This window comes from Trematomus bernacchii, unplaced genomic scaffold (genome assembly GCF_902827165.1).
Source record: "Trematomus bernacchii unplaced genomic scaffold, fTreBer1.1, whole genome shotgun sequence".
Classification (NCBI taxonomy): domain Eukaryota; kingdom Metazoa; phylum Chordata; class Actinopteri; order Perciformes; family Nototheniidae; genus Trematomus; species Trematomus bernacchii.
Window position 1 is genome coordinate 5,417,427 of NW_022987656.1, and position 17,357 is coordinate 5,434,783.

Consider the following 17,357-nt stretch of genomic DNA (forward strand, 5'->3'; position numbering starts at 1 on the left):
GTGAAATGCCAATATAGATGATCTTCTCTAACATTTAACTGAAATAAAACCAAATAAAAACCTTTGACCAGTGACCAAGCAGCAGCTGGATGTTAATGATTATCCCAACGCTGGCCTTATATCTTATCTCAGCTCTCCCATTTACTATTGAGTCTTCATGACAGCAGCAGCTTAGAGGCAATGTCCACATGCCAGCGAAGCAGAGTTATTATGGACATCTTCTCTTGATACGCTCCTATTAAACCATCAACTATGGCTGTTTCAAAGGCCAACATTATTCTGTGGTGTACAGGCATAGCATTTGTGATTTTACCTCACTTGAATCTGGGAATGTTGTCCGACTACAAGATCTGTGGAGACTCTGAATGTGAAAGTAAGTGTCCATTTGCTAATATATCCTTAAAGTTTATGATGGTCCACTAAACAGTTTTCTAAACTATTTAATTATGATAATACGGTTATTATTTCGGTTGTCATTTAGTGTTTTGTTTATTTATTCTTTGCACACAGCATAAAACTGCATGAGACCGCTCTTAAAATTCAGGGAAATTCACAAATAAATACAACAAAACAAATAATGACAATAAGAAGCATGCAAAAAACCATACCATTACAGGAAATATTTAATTCAATCATTTACTATTTCAATCACTGATGAGTGTGTCTGTGTGTGTTTGTCTAGGCCTGATGAGTAGAGTGCAGGCCATCAGGGACCACCGTGGTAAGGACTGTCGTTTCCTTAGCTTTAGACGAGGAGACACCATCTTTGTTTACCACAAACTGACTGGAAGAAGGAACAAGCTCTGGGCCGGCAGTGTGAGTCTGATATATCCCCTCTTCTCTCTTTAGGCCGTAACCCAACACACACAACTCAAGCCCTCATCTCAGGTTGTAGGTTAACGAGATTAGTCGTGATTACAATACAGATACTACAGGTTCTCTGATTGGATCTCACACTCCAGTTCATTGATATAATGATATAATTATGTACTTAACAGACAGAATGAGTAGATAAATCACCACTTATTTTGTATCTTTTATTTTGAAAACCCCTTTACTTAGGCTATCCCCCTGTAAGAGAACAGTCTTTTTTGTAATGTATTAAGATAACGTTTATTTTTCCTTAATGAGTTGATATCAATTATCAAGTGGATAATATAATCCACAAAGACCAATGCAAAAGTACCACTTTAAAATGTATGTTTACCAGTGATTTGCACATAAGTTTCTTGAAAATAAGTCCATCCTCATGAGAAAAGCTTTAAAAATGATGAATCGACTAAAGAAATCTTAGTCGATAAAGTGCCCAATAAGGGGAAACCCCAGAAAAAAGTGCTTCCTTATCTGGGTTTTTCCTGTCCTTCTAATGACTATGTGCCGTTCATTCCATTCCTCTACAATGCTGCCTTGGCTTTACACAACTGCTTACTTTTGATTTCAGATTGACAAACAGTTTGGCTATTTCCCAAAGGATGCCGTGCAAGAGGAGCAGGTTTATGCTACTAAGGAGAACATAGTGGAAACACAGGTAAACAGGCATTGATTTCAGTAAACTGATATATGGTATATTATTTACCCTGAGTAAGTAGTTTTTGAATCTGTACAAGATGAAACCGAATTCCTTATTTCCTTTCTTCATTCAGGAATCTGATTTCTTCTGTATGGATGAGTATGGTTACCCCATTGACTCTAGTCATCTGGACAGTGATGAGGAGGATGTTGATCAGAACATACAAAACCAGGAGTCTGAAAGCACCCAAACCACACCATACAACGATGACACAAATACTGAAAGTCCTTCAACACCTGCAGTTGTTTCTACAGAATTTCCAATCTCAGCACAGGAAGAGGACGAAAATAAAAACGCTGGGGATGCTGGCGATGCCGGGACTCAAGAGGAAGTACAGGAGCCTCCAGGAACTCTGAAGGAACAAGGTGGGTCTGAACCCTCTTCCTGGTTGGGTTCTTCAGTGACAGGATGGTTAGGTCTAGCTAAAGAGGAAGAAGAAACTGGCATTTTGGTGGAAGGAGAGAACAAAAAAGAGACAAAGGAGATGCAGGCCGATGCTTCTGCTGCTTCTTCTGTGACAGGATGGCTGGGGTTGGGAGGAGAACCTATTGATGATGCTCAGGAAAGTAAAGAAGAAGACATGAAGACTGATCATTCTTTCACTTCAACCATGTCTGGGTGGCTTGGTTTTGGAGGGGAGGAAAAAACCGATCCCTCCACAGAAAAAGAGCGAGAAGAAGAGCCAGCAGATATGTTCAGAAGTAGGCGGATGTCTCTGGACCTAGAAGGTAGCCAGTTACATGAAGAAGAGAAGGAAGAAATGGGGACATTGGGTTGGCTAGGAAATGGACTCTCAAACACGCTGGGGTTTGGTCGGACTGATCAAGAGTCAGAAAAAGAGACAACACGTGAAAAAAAGGATAGGGGGGTAATCAAGGAGGAGGAACAACCGGTGTCAGGTTCTTGGTTGAATATGGGGATTGGGGACATTTTAGGCTACAGGAAAGACGAGAGTGAAGTGGATGAGAGTGAAGAAGGTAGGTTCAAGGAGACAGAAGAGAACAACACTTTAGACCAAGAGAATGTGGATACCAGTCAATCTCAAGATGAACTGACAGATGAGGTAAGAACAGAACCTAGCAGTGAATCAAAGGTTGAAGAAACTCCAACAGACCAAAATGATGGCAGTAATTCTATTGATATGGGTACTTTAGACACTAAGTATAGTGTCTTACCTGAAGATGCAGAATCCAAGGTTGATGTAAAAGATATTTCTCCAAAGACTATAAATGGTAAAGATCATCAGATGCCCAAATCAATAGAAAAAGGGGGTGAGGATAGCAACGGAGAGTCAGGAGAAGATTTCAGAGCTAAAAGTGACACTGATCAGGATTTTTTAACACAACCTAACCTCACTTTAGGGCCTGACTCGAGATTTTTGGAGTTAAATTTGAATGCCGCGGGACAATCTGTAGGCGAGGCTGAGGAGGGCACAACAAAGGGTGTCCTCGAGGAAGGGGTCAAGGTACCGATTCAGATCATAAACACGGAAGCATCCACCAATATAGTCGGGGCGCATAGTCAGGAAAGTGAAAGGAATATCGCAGAGATGGAGGTACTTGATGATTCAGATTCTATGATTAATAATAACACAGAAACCAAGGGGGAGTTGCACCCTTTGGAGAGCAGCTCTCAGGACATTGGGTCATCCCATTCTAGAAATAGCGGTACTGACACTCTGTATGAAAATGCCTCAGATATCGAGAGAAGAACGTTATCCACAAGTGAGAGCACAACACAGATGGAAAACAATGCAGGTCAGGACTCTCCAAATTTGCCACAGGAACACTCACAAAGTGATGGCGATTCACATGAGCTTAAGGAAACGGTTAAGGAAATTGAGAACGATCGTGAAAACAAAATCCAGCCAGTTCAAACTGAGAGAGAAACATTGGAGTTTGGAGAGAACATTCTAAATGAAAGTGGTCTAAAGTCAGCTATAGGCCTGGAAACAGACATTAAGACTGAGGAAGTAGGGGAGTTAAAGGTAGAGGGAAATCAGGACGAGGTAGCAGAGTTAAAGGAAGAGGAAAAACAGCAGGAAGTGGTGGAAATAAAGGAACAGGGCAAACAGGAGGAAGCAAAAGAGATACAGAAAGAAGGGAGCCAACAGGAAGTGCAGGAGATACAGAATGAGGAGAAACATCAGGAAGTAAAGGAGACAAAAGAAGAGAGGAAACAGGAGGAAGTGAAGGACATAAAGGATGATTCGGAGCAACAGGAAGTGAATGAGATACAGGAAGAGGAAGAACAGCAACAAGTGAAGGAGATACAGGAAGAGGGGATACAGGAGGAAGTGAAGAAGATAAAGGCAGAGGAGAAACAGGAGGAAGTGAAGAAGATAAAGGTAGAGGAGAAACAGGAGGAAGTAGAGGAAAACAAGGAAAAGGAAGAACAGGAGGAAGTGAAAGAGATACAGGAAGAGGGGATACAGGAGGAAGTGAAGGGAGATAACAGGAAGAGGGGATACAGGAGGAAGTGAAGGAGATACAGGAAGAGGGGATACAGGATGAAGTGAAAGGAGATACAGGAAGAGGGGATACAGGAGGAAGTGAAGGAGATACAGGAAGAGGGGATACAGGATGAAGTGAAGGAGATACAGGAAGAGGGGATACAGGAGGAAGTGAAGGAGATACAGGAAGAGGGGATACAGGATGAAGTGAAGGAGATACAGGAAGAGGGGGATACAGGAGGAAAGTGAAGGAGGAGTACAGGAAGAGGGGATACAGTGAGGAAGTGAAGGAGATACAGGAAGAGGGGATACAGGAGGAAGTGGAAGGAGATACAGGAAGAGGGGATACCGGATGAAGTGAAGGAGATACAGGAAGAGGGGGATACAGGAGGAAGTGAAGGAGATACAGGAAAGAGGGGATAGCAGGATGAAGTGAAGGAGATACAGTAGAGGGAATCGGAGGAGTAGAGTACATGAATAGGGATACAGGATGAAGTGAAGGAGATACAGGAAGAGGGGAAACAGGATGAAGTGAAGGAGATACAGCATGAGGGTAAACAGGATGAAATGAAGGAGATACAAGAAGAAGGGACACAGGAGGAAGTGAGAAGGAGATAGAGGAGGAAGGGACACAGGAGGAAGTAAAGGAGATCAAAGTAGAGGCGAAACAGGAGGAAGTGAAGGAGATAGAGGAGGAAGGGATACATGAAGTGAAGGAGATAGAGGACAAGGAGAAACGGGAGGATTTGAAGGAGATAAAAGAAGAGGCCAAACCGAAAGAGGAGGAGTTAGAGGAAAAGGCAAAGCAGTGGGAGGAAGAGGAAATGAAGGAAGAGGAGGAACTGGATGAGATGCAGGATAAGAATATAGAGAAGCAGCAAGAGATCGAGGTAGAGGAGGAAAAACACAAAGAACTGGAAGGGTCAAAAGAAGATAACGAAAGAGAGGAGTTAGAGAAGATGGAAGGAGTTAAGGAAATAGAAAAGAAAGAGGTTGAACAAACAGTACAGTCTCAATTTAAGGTTGAGATTGAAAACAACGTCACATTTGTACCTGACACTGAAAGAGACAATGAGCATCCAGAGAATGTGGAGGGCGACATAAGGAACAAAGAAGAAGAGGGGAGCCTCAAATGTCCAAACAATCTTTGTCCTCAAGCTGGTCAATACGGATTTGTGAGGGCCAAAGATGGAGGTGACTCTCCGAACACATTGGGGTTTGTTCGGACCGATAAGGATTCAGAGCAAGAGACCACACCTGAAAAAGAGGATAGGGAGTTAATCACAGAGGAGGAACAAACAGTGTCAGATTCTTGGTTGAATATGGGGATTGGGGACATTTTAGGCTTTAGGAAAGACGAGAGTCAAGTTGATGAGAGTGCAGAAGGTAGGTTCAAGGAGATAGAAGAGAAAACAACGTTAAAACAAGAGAATACCAGTCAATCTCACGGCGAACTGACAGATGAGGTAAGAACAGAACCTAGCAACGAATCAAAGGTTGAAGAAACTCCAACAGACCAAAATGATGGCAGTAATTCTATTGATATGGGTACTTTAGACAGTAAGTATAGTGTCTTACCTGAAGATGCAGAATCCAAGGTTGATGTAAAAGATATTTCTCCAAAGACTATAAATGGTCAATTTCATCAGATGTCCAAATCAATAGAAAACTGGGAGGAGGATAGTAACGGAGAGTCAGGAGAAGATTTCAGAGCTGAAAGCGACACTGATCAGGACTTTCGGACACAACATGACCTCACTTTAGGGCCTGACTCAAGTTTGGGGGAGTTCAATATAAACGCCGTTCAAGAAGGATTTGGGAGGGCCGGAGATGGAGGTGATTCTGCAGATAAGTTGAGCCAAATAAATGAAGGGGCAATCGAGACAGGAAAGCAAAATCCTGACAATTATCAAATATTAGCAGATAAGACAGGAGTGAGTCTAAAGGTACCATTCAAAGGCATAGTGAGAGATGATGATGGAATACAGGAGAAGGGGAAAAGGGATGATAATAGGAATGGAAAGCAGAATGAGGCAGAAAACATTGATCTGCTCGATTTAGGTGAAAGTGGCCAAAGCTGGGAAGAGAGGGAGATAAACGTGAAGCATAATAATATACAGGGGAACATTTTAGATGGCAATGCATTTGGTTCTGAAGACAGGAAAGAGGGAGGAATCGAGGTTCCAGATGTCGTAAACCGGGATATAATATCTGAACAAACTCTTCCGTCTGATAGTCAGAATCAAAAGGAAGCAGAGACCGGAAGCGGCGGAGCATTTGGACTTTTCAAAAATGCCTTTAGCTTTTTTAGCGAAACCCCCGTTGCCGAAACCAAAGAATCCAAAGAATCTACCCCAAATGTGGACTCCAACACAGGTGAGACATCTGAGGAACCAGCATCTCTTACCCTTGATCAAGAACTGGAATCAACCACTGATTCGAATCAGGTGCAAGAGTTGCCTTCTTCCATCACCATGCCGCAGCAGCAACTTCAGCCTTCTCTTACCTCTTCAGAGACATCGCTTCCGTCCCCAGAAAGCCACCTCCAAACAAAAACCCTCACCAAACTTTACAAGAACCTCCACGCCCACATGAGCGACGACGAGACGACTATTCTCGTGGAACTCTTTGGGCCACACAAGCTGCAGTTCTTGGATTACATTTTAGGAAGCTTGGGAACCGTGAACGATGACCCGGACAATGATGAATCCATATTGCTGGATATAGAAATACTTTTGCTTTATCACAGAGAGGCACTGGTCGCTCCTAGCATGAGGCTCGCGGACGCACCTCAGGAGGATAAAGAAAAGACCAAAGCTCTCATCGCACTTCAGAAACTAGAAATGCTTCTGGAAAGAGTGAGAGAGACTTTCAAATCAGGTGAATCAGTAGCATCAAGTATTGTATGACTACATGTCCTTAAAGATCAATAATTATATCCGATGTTGGTATGGGTTTGACTTGCTATGATCTCAATTAATCTCATTGAATGCATGTGTTTCCCTATTAAATGCAGCCGAGGCCAGCTGTGTCGGTGAATCCTGTTCAACTCGCATCAAAGATAAGGATCAGACAACTGAGGAAGATTTGTCTGTAGGCCTGGATGACAACGCTCAAAGAGATGATTGGATGAAAGTTGATAAGGAGAATGGAAGACTGAGTGGAGATACAGGAAATGAGATGTCGACTGAGGATGACAGAAAAGCAGAGAAGGGACAAAGAGGGGAAGAAGAGAGAGTGAAAGAGAATCAGCCAGGATCACCACAGCCTCTAGAAGGTATGGGTGAATCAAGTATCCGTTAATCAAAAAGGGTTCCAAGATGATTAAAAGATATATAGTGAGATATGAAAAGACCGAGGTCTGCTGATTCTTCAAGCTGCTACACACAATCTGGAACATTACGACAGGGCCACAGACTATAGATTTGTTTCACACTAGTACATTAATACATGAAACAGAGATTAACTCAAAATCAGAAAATGTTTTCCCATACCTGTAAAGCTATTTATCAATCTAGATTGTTTTGTTTTGAGTTGCCTTATTTTGGAGTTATCGGCCGTTTCTTCTCTTGAATACAATGGAACTAGATGGCACTTGGCTTGCGGTGCGCAAATGCTCAAAATACATTTAGGAACTCAACAGCAATGACTATTTTCCAGAAATCATGCAGTTTCAGGAAAGTTTTTATTTCTACCGTAAAACACTCGCCAACCATATCATCATGCCAAAGGAAGCGTGCGTAATTCAAACACTCGGCTACTCACTTCAAAACTATCTAGACTGATAAATTACACTACAGCTAAGAGGAAAGTTCTATATTTGAATAGAAGTGAATTATACCTTTTTAAATATAAATTATTTGAATTTTGATAATATATCATTGTGACAAAAAGGGGAAAGCATACATTTTTAATTCCATTATGTTTGTGACTCTATTCCAGGGATAATGAAGCACATTTTGGATTTAGTTCATCAGATCGCTGAAGACTCAACCACTCATGTTCATGCAGTGGAGGAGCTCCTTATATGGCTTATTGTACAGGTAAGAGTTAGCTGCACATTAACATACATGGAAGTATAAGTGTTTGTCATACAACTTCAAATTCACAGCTAAAACATATTGTATGTTAAAAAGGTCAAAATGCACTGAAGCCAACACAAATATGTGATTTATCAGTCTATTTCCACTGCTAGCGTTACAGTATTTGCAAAAATCACAATACTGTCAGTTCTGCTCAGCCACATTTCATTCAATGTTTTCCCCCTGCAGCATTGCAACCTACCTATACAGTCTACAATTGTAACTGAGGTCATAGCAGGATGCATTTTGTTTACTCAAACTATTGCCTGACCCAGTTTAAACTTTTTATCAGATAACCTAACATAAACCTCCTTCTTGCCTAATTGGTCATTTTTCTATAGGGCATTTTTGGGATCTTTTGAAATTGACAAAAGGTACCTAACTATACCGTACTAAGCCGTGCGAGGCCCTGCAGTGGAAATGTGCCATTAGACACCTTTAGAGGTTCACACAGCTGTGTTTTCACCCTGTATAGAGAGTATACTTCTTTAAAGCATTAAACATGTTGCTCTGACTCTCTCTCAGCTGTCAAACTTGCTGTGCTCCGTCATCATAACTCGCATTCCTCAGTGCTGGTGGCTCTATTACACACGTTGAGCCAGCTGGTAACCCACTTGCTCTAAAGGCAAAGTGTTTAAAATGTTTTTAGGAGTATATTAATTCTGTAGTTTCAAATGGACGAAAAGGAGGCCAGGTCGGTAAGTACATTTCAAAACATTTGGTGACAGTCGAATCTTCCCCTACAGTGTGTCCTACCTATGTCCTACTTTTGACTGGCCTGTTCAGACCGGCCTGTTATGCCTAAATGTCTGCCGCCGTAACTCAACACAAGTGACACATGTTTCGAGAAACATGGTTTATGTGAGAAAAACATTTTACGATTTAAGAATACAAAAATGATGTTAGATATTTGAGAAGTTATTAAAGACGACATTGAAAACTCTCTATTTAGTGACACCTGTTTCTTTTGGTGTCACTTTAAAAGTGCTCCGATGTGCCAGTGTGGCAGTTTACAATTGGTGACGTTGCGTGTGAACCATTTACACCGGTGGGGGTGTGAGCATATCTACAGACACCTGTATATACTCAACCTAGTTTATAGGTATTTATAACTTGTGTACATATATTGTATTATGTGTATGTTCATGTTTGGAGGCAATAGCAACCTAGTGGAATCTCTACGAGGAGGTTTTAGAGAGTATCCAACATCCAGCCACCCCTACGAAGTTGAATGTGACGTGGTCCACTCTTGAGCTTCGGTGTTGTGAATAGGCTGTGAAATCCGCCGCTAGCTAGCCCGGTTGATGGCTATCGTTTCTTAAATGTCCGTTTTTAAATGACAGATATCAATAAAATAACCAAATGACCTAATTCGGTAATGGAGGAACTTACGGCAAGCGACCGGTTGGCTATTAAAGCGGTCGACTTCCAGACGACGGCAGAGGCTTACTACAGTATCGCCGTGGAGAAAGTGAAGGATGTACGTTATGTGGCAGGTTTTGTTAGCATTTATTAACTAGCCAACTGACATAAGATTGTCAAGCGTTGGAAAATAGCTCAGTATTATAACTAAGTTCATATGTTGTTTTTATACAGCTCATGTTTGACTTCATGTGTGTAGTGCCAGTGCTGTTCACCAGCTGTCAGCACTACAGGGATATTTTAAGTCGCTTTTTCAGAATTGTTTGTAATATTGTTTAGCTAGTAATGGTTAGCTAGCTAATTGATAGTAACGTTAGTTTGTCTGAGCAGGTGATGTGCTTTCCTGCGGTGTTTTCTGTTGTTATTCTCTTTGCATGAGATCATTTGCGCTAGATAAGCCACTATCTAATTCGTTTAACAGGGAGTACTGTGATCCTTTACTAGTACAAGTACAAATGCTATGATCTTAAAGTACTCCATTACAAGTAAAAGTACAAACATAATATCAAAATATACTTAAAGTAAGTACTTGTGCGTAATGCCCCAATTCATTATCATATTAAATAGCTTGATAGTTATTTTTGTTGCATTGTGTACATCACAGCTGGTACAAGTGGAGCTACTTTTACTTTACTTACTTTATATAATACTGCTGGATATTTTAACCTATAATTTTATAGCAGAGATTATTTATATTTTGTAATAGCTAATAAAATAGATATGTAAAGAAACTTGTATCTAATGTTATCAAATAAATGTAGTGGGTATAAAATAGCATAACAAAATACTCAAGTAAAGTACAAGTACCCTTAAATCGCACTTCAGTACAGTACTTGAGTAAACATACTTAACTACATCACATGACTGGTAGGATTACTAGTCATGGCTTACTACTTGCGATACCAAATGATATAATATACATTCAGTGGTCAATTTGAATAACAATAACATTCACCACAATGATTGGGACTCCTCTCAGTTAAATAGATTAAACCAAGGTTCCCCCATCTCTTTTAACTATGTTTCAAATCCTAAATTAACCAGATTTCCTCCCCTCTTTGTTCAGGTTGTATTGGCACTGCCTGATGACATCAGACCCGGGCCAGACCTGTACGGGTTGCCGTGGGAACCGGTCATCGTGTCCGGTCTGGTGGGGCTGGTGACGATGCTGCTGTTCACCTGTAGATTGTACAGCTCTGTGAGTACACACACATGTACTGTTCATATAAACACATCATCATCACACAACACACAACCCACTTGTTCCTATGGTCCATTTATAAACCAATGTATCCCTTTTAGGGCTCAGCAATATATTAATATTATATCCATATTGTGATATGAGACAAGTTATTGTATTAGATAGTCTTTTCCTGGTTTTAAGAGGCTGCATTACAGTTAAGTGATGTATTTTCTAGATTTTACAAGACAGTCCTAGGTGGTCTGTTTGACGTTACCCACATAGCCATTAATTCCACATAACTAATGATTATTTATTAAGAATGAATCTCTTTAGTACTTCTTGCTCACCATTGCTTTCTTCTTATTTTTCACAGGTCAAAAGCAGAATGTATCGAAGTAAGTTCTGACTCATTTTTTCACAATATCTATTTTTTTTATGACTTAAAGGTGGGGTAGGTAAGTTTGAGAATCCGGCTCGAGATACACTTGTTGTTATATTCCATGGAATGCTCTTAACATCCCGATAGCAATGAATATCTTAAGTGCTTTGACAAAAAAATCCATAAAAAAATGTCATCTGTGGAAGCCGTAGTACTGTAAAAAGCACGACCAATCATTTTAGTCGGCCCGGCTAAAATAACTGGATGGCCTACCTGCCTGTCAGCCTTCCATCTGTGCACAAACTTATCTCGTGCCCTCATTGGTCATGTGCGCGTTCTTGTGTGTTGGAGGAGGGGCTCTGTAAGGAAGTGGCAGATTTTTTCCGGCTGTGTATTTTCAAATTCTAGCGATCTCGAGCTGGTTTCTCCAAAATTACCTACCCCACCTTTAACACAAATACATCACAAATTATTAGAGCTGTACGGAATCGTGAAAAGCTTTGTAGCTTAATTTATTGCAATTACATTTGCATTGCCTATGCAAACTCTCCCAGAAATAACAAAACAAAGATTTGAATGTGTTCTGAGCATTGTTTTGTGTGTTTTCAGGTAGAGAGCGGAGGATGGGTGAGCAGGTTACGCAGCTCCTGGATGAGAAGTGTAAAGTCCTGGAGACTCTCAGCAAATGTCAACAAGAGGTCTGTACTCGTGCTAAAGCTGACTGACACTGAGGCACTGTTTACACGGGAACGTAACGGAACCGCGGAAAAGGACCCCTCAAACGATAACGGGTCCCAAGGTGGATAGATCTGTGGACGGAACTCTCTGGGGGGGTCAAACTGCTCCGTGTGTACGACCTATACGCCATATCCCCGCCTCTCCGCACCTCTCCTGCTCACCCCCGTGGAGGTGAGCAGGAGAGGGGGAGGAAAAGAGAGGCTCCATGTATTATTCTTATATTATTACATGGCTTAGTTGAATACTCAATTCTGATTGGTCAATTCAGAACACGTGACACGTCGTTAATCCAGAACAGACAGACCGCTTTCAAGGACTTATTGACCGTTTGTTAAGGACGCTCACATCTGCACAAAGAAGTCCGTTAGATTTAACTGTATACAGTTTGGCCGAAAAGCAAACTGCCTGCAGTTTGCTTTTCAAACTGGGACAAGAAAACAGCGGAGAAGTAACGGGGCAGAAACCCTCCTTTTTACGCAACGGTCCAGACATAGACATCAAACGGCAAAACATATTCAGTTGCCAGTTACTTTTGCGTTAGGGCAGGGATATCTAGATACTTTCCAAGGTTTGACATATTGGATTGTGCTACTTTTAAAGCAAGCAACGATGTTTTCAAATCTGTAATCAAAAAGGTCCGCAAAAACGCTATCGAAGCAGTTCCTGCCGTTGCTACGTAGTTCAAACGGACTATTTTTCTTAGCGGATGCATGTAATTTTAAATCAATAATAGCCTACTATTTTTTAAATCAATAAAAACATTTTCTAAATCTATAAAAGCATTTCAATTAATATTGGGAATCATATCGTTACTTTGTTGAGAATGTGGCCATGTAATAAGCGGGATAATGTGCAGCGTGGCGGTCATTATGGGTAAAAGAACACCCGACAGGCAGATCAGGAGCCCGACGCGAAGCGGAGGGATCTTGATCAGCACATTATCCCTTACTTATTATATAGAGTCGTTATTAATTAGTTTTAAAGCTCAATAAATAACAAAAAAGACCTTTGACTGGCAATTTTCACATTTTGCCCGGAAGATTTAAACTTTAACGGACATGTTGACCGGCGAAAACAAATTCTAACGGAAACTCTGCCGCACGGTTCCCTCGTCCCTTGGAAGAGGCGGAGAGATGGGTGTTTTTCATCTGCTGGTGGACTACCGGGGAAATTTACAGCAGGAGCACACGCTTGCCTCGGGGAGGGAGACAAAGAGAAACAGCCAGAGCCCTGCCTCTCCCCACCTCTGCTGCTAAATCCAGCGCGGAGAATAAACAGAAAGGCAACCATGGCAACCATGCTCGGGAAGTCTTCTTCGCTGCTTTTGGTGTATTTTGTGGCGGAAGTACAGCGCCACTTACAGGCCCGGCATATGTACTACAGCATCTCCAGCGGGTCGAACGGTCTCGTGTGAACAGACACGTTAATTGAGCCGATTGCGTGTGAACGGAAGACTTTTTTGATATTGAATTCGGTTCGTTTTCGTTTGCGTTCCCGTGTAAATGGGGCCTGAGCCTGCACACACAACACTGTTTGTTCATCTGAAATTCATATAAAGTGTTTTGTTAATCGTGGCTTTAAGTTTAAGTGCTGCCCACATTTCATCAGATGTATTCCTCCCTTTGTGTCTTTTGCAGTACGATGAGGTGGAGAGCTCTCTGAGGGACAGTGGAGTCTTGGCACAGACTCAGAAGACAGAAGAGCTCGAGGTAAGGCACACGGGAAAAGAGAATTAAAAGGAGAATAATACATTGAAACTTCTTCAAAACCAGGAGAAAACTGCTAGACGGCATTATGTGTTGCTTCAAGAAATCTTTGTACATAAGACATTATTTATTTATTTTTTGTCTTTGTAAATGTACCCAAAAACCTCATGGCATTTTGTTGTGTCCACTTCATCCCAAACTGTCCTGAACTTGAAGTAACTGATTTCTTTTTTTTGCCATTATTTGTGAATGCTTTATTTAGCAATCATCATCTTTACAAGTCGATATGGCGTTCAATCCTCACTCACTCTCACTCTTTTGCTCACACTTGGACACATGTTGTTTTCCCGCTCCCCCAGGTCAAAGCCAGGCAGTTGGAAGAATCTAAAAGGGAGCTGGACAGAGATCTGGAAGAACTGAAGGAGCAACTGGAGCAGCATAGAGAACACAGGATAGAGCAGGAAAAAAGGGTAGGAAGACTCAAAGTGACATTCAAGTAAGGAATCCGATATTTAAGTGTGCGATTGATTGGATTGTTTTTGTGGTTATCCTTTCAGATAGCAGTGCTTGAAGAGAGCATGACAACATTTGAAGAAGAAACCAAAGACCTCCAGTCACAGGAAGAGCAGGTACTTGTTCCTGTCTTTTCCTTCTCTGCTCAGTCTGTTCCTTTATTTGCGTTTCACATGACTATGGGATATCAATCTCTGCCTCTTTATCTCCAGGCACAGACCACTCTGAAGGTGTACAGCATGAACAGTGACAGACTGCAGAGGAATCTGGAAACAGCCGGAGAGGAGAACACACTGATGCGGGAGAGCAACGCTCAGGTAGGGTTCATTACACACTTGGGTCGCCCTGAAAAAAGTGTTTTTATTCGACCAGTAGTCGTCAGTTCAAGCCGTAAGTTGACTAGTCCTCGCATGTTTATGTTATATTCCGATTATTAATATTATTATTTCTGACTTCACAAAATGGTTTCAGTTCCCGGCTGAGGTAGAACGTTATTAGTAACATCAATACTAGTATGTTGTTCTACCTATAAAGATAATATAACAGTGTAATAATGCCTTTGAATGTTACACGTGCAAAGCGCATGACAGAGAAAGCGATCCGCCAGTTAGCAACAATGCTAATGGAACAATCGCCACAACGATGCTTCATGTGTGCCGGAACAAGCAGCTTGGACAAACACTGAACCTTAATTTAATTTTCCCTCAACACAATATAACATAATTACCACATCTCAAACACATTTTATAAAAGTATAACAAAGTTGTAACGCCATCAAAATAACTAAACAAATGCAAAAAAAACAACAAAAGTGCAAATAAACTTTATTTCTAATTTACGCCTTGAGATCATACACAATTCAAACAGAATTATATATATATTATTGGTCATTTTATATAGATCAGTTACTGCTGAGTTTTTTCCTCCCATCCATTTTCGCATATTATGAGAAAGGAGCAACGGTTATGTCACCTTCTTTGGGTCGTAAACGTATCCAACACTTTGAATAGAATGAACAGGCACCGCTCTGATGAAGTGTGAGGGGTTTTGTGGCTGACGCGGCTAAAAACACGAGCGCCCAGATAGTTTACTTTTTTTCATAGGACTTTAGCCAACTAACTGTCAATTATTTGGGGGCAGCCCTAGCGTACACACACACACACACACACACACCCACACCCACCCACAAGCATACAGCTACTGTGCTTTAAAGCAGTGGTTCTCAACTGGTGGGTCGCGACCCAAAAGTGGGTCGCGGACCCGTTTCGAGTGGGTCGCAGATGTGTGAGGGAAGAAAATATTTTTTGGTGGAAAAAAAGTCAAACTTTTATTTTGAAGGTCCGATTTTCTAACGCTGTGCATGCAGTCGGCGTTGGACTGGAAGTACCGGAGACCATAACGGTTTTGAAAACTTCTGTCACGTAGTGATCATCTTCTCAATAAAACATCTTTGCTGATGTTTTTTTGAGTCTTCTGGCCAATCAGAATCAAGATTGTTGCCGGAAGTCCCCACGGAGAATAACTTTGCGGTATAACTATTCTTTATACATCCATGGGTACAACTTCAGATAAAAATGAACACATAATGAAATATGACCCCCGGTTTGATGATTGACAGGTCACAGAACAATGGGAGCTATCTACCCTTACCCACAATCTCCTCTTTGCTCTTCTCTCTGTGTGGAGCAGCAAGCTGTCAGAACAAAGTGAAAAACAAACAATGGCATACAATATTATTAATATGTCGGGTAGTAATACATTTATTTATTTTCTTCTCAGAGTGTACCAGAATGTGTAGTTTATATGTTAGTATTTCTAAAAATCTCCTGAGGGAGAATCCCCCCAGACCCCCTGCTGGGGTTGGGTTTCCATCATCTCATTAGACCTTTTTTAAAAGCATACTTTAGTTTTGTGAAGGGATATAAGGGATATATGCACTGTACTTCACTTTCATTAATATTGTCTGCTGAAAAGCGTATATATTACAGCACCATTTTTTGTTGAATAGATTTGAGTGGTTCAAAATGTCGGGTCGCGATTTATTGACAAAGGAAAAAGTGGGTCCCGAGGCCTGACCAGTTGAGAACCACTGCTTTAAAGCATGTGGAGTTGTTTTGCTTTTGTATGGTTAGAATAAGTTTGAGCTAGTTTGTTCCATTAAGTCCATCCAATCACATACTGTACTAGTTCATGTTTTTTTCTAAATGAAGTCTTCACCCTTGCTCTGTGTTGCTCCCTGCAGTTGAGGCAGCAGGTGGAGGGGTGGGCAGAGAGAGTGAGTGAGCTGGAGGCGGATATGAGCCGGTGTGAGGTGGCTCACAGCGGGATGCTGCAGGACGTCGCCACCAAGGACGAGCGCATCATGGTATGTTCTGTACTAGCATTCATATTAGTATGTTGCAGCCTGATGTATATGGTTGCAGCTGGAAACTCTGTGTTATTTATTTAATCTGATTTAAAAACTGGAAATATCTTGAACTACTATCCAAGAAGACTCCACGTTTTATTTCTATAACTCAGTTGAATATATATAAATATAAATGTTGCAGTCGTCGATGGTACTTACCTTTCTGAAAATAAAGCATCTTTAGTACATACAGAGGATAAAATGAAACATTTACCAGCAACTACTCACGTTATAAAACCAAGAAAAATAAATAAAACATAAATAAAATGACTTAAAAGCAATTCTAATAGAACAACAGATTTAAAGAGCAGGCAGTTTCCAGCCCTGATCCTCTCAGGAGGGAAGATGAACTTAAAGTTGTTTTATCTAACATTTCAGCATGCACATTTCTAAAAACCACTAGACCTATGTTTTTTTTTGTTGAGTCATGTGTTTGCATTATCCCCAAAAAATAATTCAAACCTGGATATATCTGCAATTTTTTAAGTAACCTTTTGTTTCATTTTCATTCTAATGGAGACTTTTTCCCCTCCAGTCCAAGTTGTGATTTTCTGCAAAATCTACCGTTTATCCAGTTTTAAGACACATTTTGTCTTACAAAAGTGATATACATTTGGCAAACCCCACACAGCTCAGTAAAGACTGTGAAATGTTGACTTTATTTGATCATTTCAGTAAAAACTAACGTTCATATTTCTCTTTTTGATTATAATACTGATGAACGTTCAAAACAAAGCACTTTGGCAACTTACCACATACGTTTTAAAATGCTTAATAAGCACCGTAATTTTCATGATATCATTTCTCGTTCATAATCGGTTGTTTCCGTGAACGGCCGACTGTTGTGTGACGGCAAATGCCGTGGCTGCAAGGCATTGTGGGGCAGCATTTTCTCCTTTTCTTTC

At 41.0% G+C, this 17,357-nt stretch overlaps 1 protein-coding gene across 1 annotated transcript in view; it reads left to right on the forward strand.

The window, feature by feature from the left end:
* Positions 1 to 203: 203 nt before the first annotated feature.
* The window catches only part of ctage5 (CTAGE family, member 5), a 33,927-nt gene continuing 16,773 nt past the window's right edge, over positions 204 to 17,357 (forward strand). The window contains 14 exon segments of the mRNA XM_034135199.1: positions 204 to 373; positions 683 to 816; positions 1,442 to 1,528; positions 1,644 to 1,935; positions 7,039 to 7,299; positions 7,965 to 8,065; positions 10,593 to 10,724; positions 11,083 to 11,104; positions 11,698 to 11,786; positions 13,464 to 13,535; positions 13,892 to 14,002; positions 14,090 to 14,161; positions 14,258 to 14,362; positions 16,288 to 16,410. Of these exon segments, the coding sequence (XP_033991090.1) occupies positions 253 to 373; positions 683 to 816; positions 1,442 to 1,528; positions 1,644 to 1,935; positions 7,039 to 7,299; positions 7,965 to 8,065; positions 10,593 to 10,724; positions 11,083 to 11,104; positions 11,698 to 11,786; positions 13,464 to 13,535; positions 13,892 to 14,002; positions 14,090 to 14,161; positions 14,258 to 14,362; positions 16,288 to 16,410 (1,722 nt within the window). The 5' untranslated portion in view covers positions 204 to 252.